The sequence below is a fragment of the Populus trichocarpa genome, chromosome 19, assembly GCF_000002775.5.
Source record: "Populus trichocarpa isolate Nisqually-1 chromosome 19, P.trichocarpa_v4.1, whole genome shotgun sequence".
Classification (NCBI taxonomy): domain Eukaryota; kingdom Viridiplantae; phylum Streptophyta; class Magnoliopsida; order Malpighiales; family Salicaceae; genus Populus; species Populus trichocarpa.
The window spans coordinates 11,320,961-11,325,973 of record NC_037303.2 but is presented as its reverse complement, the minus strand read 5'-3'; the positions used below and the strand labels follow the sequence as shown (position 1 = coordinate 11,325,973).

At 34.3% G+C, this 5,013-nt stretch overlaps 1 protein-coding gene across 1 annotated transcript; it reads left to right on the top strand.

The window, feature by feature from the left end:
* The first annotated feature begins 1,597 nt into the window (after positions 1-1,597).
* Positions 1,598-4,803, top strand: LOC7455250 (probable protein phosphatase 2C 74). Its single transcript, XM_002325904.4, has 5 exons — positions 1,598-2,597; positions 2,916-3,092; positions 3,769-3,939; positions 4,052-4,231; positions 4,372-4,803. Exons 1-5 carry the CDS (start codon positions 1,893-1,895, stop codon positions 4,525-4,527), a joined length of 1,389 nt encoding a protein of 462 aa, XP_002325940.3. The 5' UTR covers positions 1,598-1,892; the 3' UTR covers positions 4,528-4,803.
* Positions 4,804-5,013: the final 210 nt, after the last annotated feature.

Below are 5,013 nucleotides of genomic sequence, written 5' to 3'. Positions count from 1 at the left end.
AATCTCTAAAACTAATATTTATTTTAGAATTTTTAGTGTTTTTCAATTACTAGATAGAGATTTTTTTTATTTTTTATTTGAATTTCAAAGAGTAACATAATGTTTACTGTGTGACAAAGAGTATTAATGTATGGTGGTGGTAAACCAGTCATGATCACTAGATAAGTCTTATGAATGATACATCAATTAGGAGTGTCTTCTCTGTATATGTTTGATAGGGAGTTCAACTTCTTTTGACATCGTCATCGAGCATGGATACTATTGCTATTTAAAAGCCGTTGTTTTCATAAATTTTGAGTGTTTTTTTGTTTGAATTTTTTTTTAGTTTTTGTGTCGTTTGGATGAATATATTGATATTAAAAATATTTTTTAAAAAATATTATCTTGATATATTTTTGAGTAAAATATAATTTAAAAAACAACCGCTAATACACTACCAAACATCTTCTAAAACTGTTGTTGCTTCTGTTTGTAAACATTAATTGTGAATTAAGTTTGGCTTCCTACTTATTTTTTTTTTGAAAAATGGTTGCAATTAAAAAAAAAAATTTAAAATAATTATTGTTAAATCCGAACCGATCCAATAAATTACTCAGAATACCTAAAATCTAGATCCTGAGTGGGGCTTGATTTATAGTTGAATTGAATAAAATATTTATATAATAAAACCTAGTTGATTTAATTAATTTTTTTATAATTTAATTTGATTTCAACATTGACCAATATTATTTTTTATTAAAAAAATATAACAACATCATTTTCATAAAAATAATTAATTCGATCACCCATGTTCTACTTCAAGTTAATGATTTGACATCTATGATGGTAATGCCAAGTCATAGTCCAAAAGAAAAAAAAAAGTATGAGTTTCAGTAAAGATTCTATTATAAATAGTTAATTATTGTGTAATTGATGAAAGAGAGGAACCCGTCATCTGTAGCTTAAAAGCTTTCGATATTTTCCGCAAACACACAAACATAAAAAACAAGAACGTTGACACAGCACAAGGTCTCCGTAGCAAATTCATCACTGTCCTGCGGCCTGACCAGCTCAAACCTCCCAAAGCAGTTTCTTTACCAAGTCAAACAATTATATATTTACTATTTTAGGAATTTCTTTTTATTAAGATGGATATCTAGACCAGCTTGCGTGTATCTCAACTAATCTTATAGGTCTTGAAGTTAACGACCATATAAACCTCCAGTGGCCTTGATATTTGTGGAAGTCGAATTGGTAACCTTTAGAGAACAAATATAAAGCCTGACCAGTTAAGTTACATCCCTAGAAGTTCCATTTTAGTAACTATTGAAACATGAATGCTTGGTTGTTGGATCGAGTAGTTTGACGTTTGTTTTTTTCAAACAAAATCTTGAGTTTGAGTCTTGTTTATAGAGTATATCATCGTTGAGAGAGTTTTATCTCTTAATGAATCAACCTGATTTGATCAAATTAGTTAGGGTTTAGTGGATTATTGCAGAAATATATATATATATATATATATATTTTTTGGAACATGAATAAAATAAAATAAAAATAATAATATTCCATTCTCAGCCGTATATGTGTGACACCTTCCTTGGCTGTGAAAGTGTCAAAGGCAACAAAAAAAAAATTTGCTGCCTTCTTCGGCCCTTTCCTTGCTTGGCTGTGAAAGTGTCAAAGGTAACAAGAACATTTGCTGCCATCTTCGGCCCTTTCCTTACAAATACTACTGCTTCTACAGCACACAAGAACTCGGAGAAAACCGTTAACTGCAATACAATTGTTCAATCCATGCATGAATCATTCGCCTTTGACCCGTTAATTATCACCTGATCATATACATCACCAAATATTTAGCGTTTCTTTTGCATGAACCGCAACTCCTTTCTTTTTCTTTTTCAACAACTCTCATGCAATATTTGACAAAAATGAAAGCTAGCGCACAGAAAAGTATTGTCAAAATAATGAACGATCTAGAGGATTTTCGATGGGGTTTGTCTCTTATATCTCTTGCTCTATACTTCCTTCGAAGACTAAGAAAGGCCATTTCTATGGGCTCTTTCAGCCTTACTTCTTCTTTGCCTTCTCCTCCTCCTCTCTCGTGTACTGTTAGCCAGTTTTTTCATGAAGAAATAAAAGCCCCTTTAATTAAAGAAGATTCAGAAACAACAGTTCCTGTACATGATCAAGAAGGTAATGTTTCACAACAGACTCAAAGCTGTGTCATGAAAAGAAAAGGTTTGCACTACGAAGAGAAAATCATGCAAGAGGGTACCATGGCCTATGAAGCACATCAAAAGGGTTTGCATGATAAGAGCTCACGAATTAATTCTGATGTCTTGATAAAGAAATCTGGACCGGATTCTTTGAGAATAATAAAGGTTGGAGAAGAAGATCATAACAATGGCGCTACCAATCTGAAGATGAGGCCAGGAAGGCTGGTTGTGCCACAGTATTGTCCAAAAGTGGAACTTGCTCAAGAAGATAGGAAGTTGGAGAATAAAGAGTTTGAGGTTCAAGGGAGAGATTTCTATTTGGCTAGTAAGAAAGGAAGGAGGGAGGTCATGGAAGATGGGTATGGCGTCATGATTGACATCCTGGGAGATGCAAAGCAGGTAATGATCTAAATCTGATCTCTCTCTCTCTCTCTCTCTGATGACTATTAGGTATTTCATATTCCATAAATTAATCAATAAGCTGTAACTATAACATAAACATTGTAGCAGTAGTTCTGTTTGAACTGCTCCATTAATTGTTCCTCAGTTTCTAGATCTGTTTTTTAGTCCAAGTTTTCTGTGTTACACTTTCAAGATCCCCCCTCCTCCTCGTTTTGCCTGATCCTTTTTCAGGGCTTTCCCGATGCTTAATCTCAGCTGATCATTCTTGTTATGTTCAAAAGATTTTGACCCCTGCTTCTTCTATTCTGTCTATAGGCATTTTTTGCTGTGATAGATGGACATGGAGGCCGAGCCGCGGTCGATTATGTTGCTGAAAATTTAGGGAAGAACATTGTCAAAGGTCTTCAAAATGTTGGTTGCAAGGGAGATGGCCAGTTAGAGCAGGCCATTCGAGGAGGCTACTTGGTTACAGACAAGGAGTTTCTTAGCCAGGTAAACTTTCAACTTTCAATAGTGAACATGACATACCTCTATAAACAATATTGAATGGTTTGACTTGGTCTTCTTAGTTCTTACATCAAGTTTTAAGAGGAATTCAAATTTATCAACACAGGCCACCATCGATATTACTCTTTTTCCATCAAGAGATTAATCCAGTGTTGATTAAAGGACGTGAAGTTGATGCCAAGAGAGTTGGAACTGTCAAAATCTGAATTCCCGGGACTGTAGTTCACATAGAAAAAAAAGAAAAGAAATTAAGCATATATGACCTGCATCTGCATGATTATTAAAAAACTCCATAGCCATAGAAGTGTGATGCGTAATTTATTGACCTCAGGGCATACTTTGACATTTTCTCGAAATTTGAAGTCCATAGTTCATTTTACAAATATTCAAAGGAGGAGTAAAATATTTCAGCAACAAACCATTTGCAGGACAAAGCAAGACACCGCCATTAAATACACGGAGCCAACTACATGACAATTGTATTTCACTGAAAAGAAAAGAATAGTGCCATTTCTTAGAACATACTATGCCGACCTTGGTGATGTAAAGATACTTTGAGACTTCACGTATCTCATTAAAAGAATGCATTAAACTAGCCTTGCAATGTTCCAGTTGCATTTAAACATGAGTAGTTTATTTAATTGGATTTATACACATGCAGGGTGTTAGCAGTGGAGCTTGCGCAGCGACTGTGCTGTTGAAAGACGGAGAATTACACGCTGCAAATGCAGGTGACTGTAGAGTAGTTTTAAGCAGGAATGGAGTCGCTGATGTATTAACAATTGATCATAGAGTTAACAGAGAAGATGAGCGCCTGCGCATTGAGAATTCTGTAAGTTAAATAATTATACATTAAATCAAAGCTAAATTAACCTTCACTTAATTGTTTCCATATGAGTATTAGCAAGAGGCTAATTAGCCAAGTTAAACATCAACTAATGCAGGGTGGTTTTCTCCATTGCCGCAATGGAATTTGGAGAGTTCATGGATCCATAGCCGTTTCTAGAGCAATTGGAGACTTGCATTTGAAAGAATGGATAATCTCTGAACCTGAGATCAAAAGGGTTCCATTGACTTCTGATTGCCAGTTCTTGATAATGGCATCTGATGGTCTATGGGATAAGGTACGTTTATCTATTTATATATAGGTTTTATGACCCAAGAAACCACACAAATATATAATAGAATTACAAAAATCTTATAACATTCACAAAGGAATTTTTTTTTTCAGGGAATGACTAATTATTTTGTGGGAATTTTGCAGGTAAACGAGCAAGAAGCAGTTGACATAATTTTAAGAGGCAAGAATTCAACAGAGTCATGCAAAAAGCTTGTAGATATGTCTTTAAGCAGAGGCAATATTGATGATATTACTGTTATGGTGATAAACCTTCGAAGTTTTGCTACAAATGCTTGTTAATTAATGCTGGTGACTCGTTGAGGAATTGAATGCAAATGACATGATTCTCAGCTCGGATGTTCTTGAGATGAGTTAGAAGGAGAGGTGGAATGGGTTCCCATGGTAGATATGTCGATCATCATTCAACTTCAACAGTGGCTGGTCTTTTTATTTTATTTTTATTTTTTTATAACAGAGATGTCAAGCAAATTCTTTTCTTGGCCATGCCCTTTATGATTCTTTTGTTAATTGTTATTATTATTATTTTATAACAGAGATGTTAAACAATTTTAAAAAGGTTTTTATAATCCATCGAATCCACAGAGAGCAAGAATCCACACTCTTCATCACACCTTTTATAAAACCCTATTCTACCAGCTCAGAAGCTTTGCTCATAATTTCTCCCTGAATGCTTATATTTTGAGATGATGCATGCTTCTACAAGCAATCAAAATGTTATAAGATCTTCATCTCGATCATAACTCCAAGCCTGAATTGGACAACAAA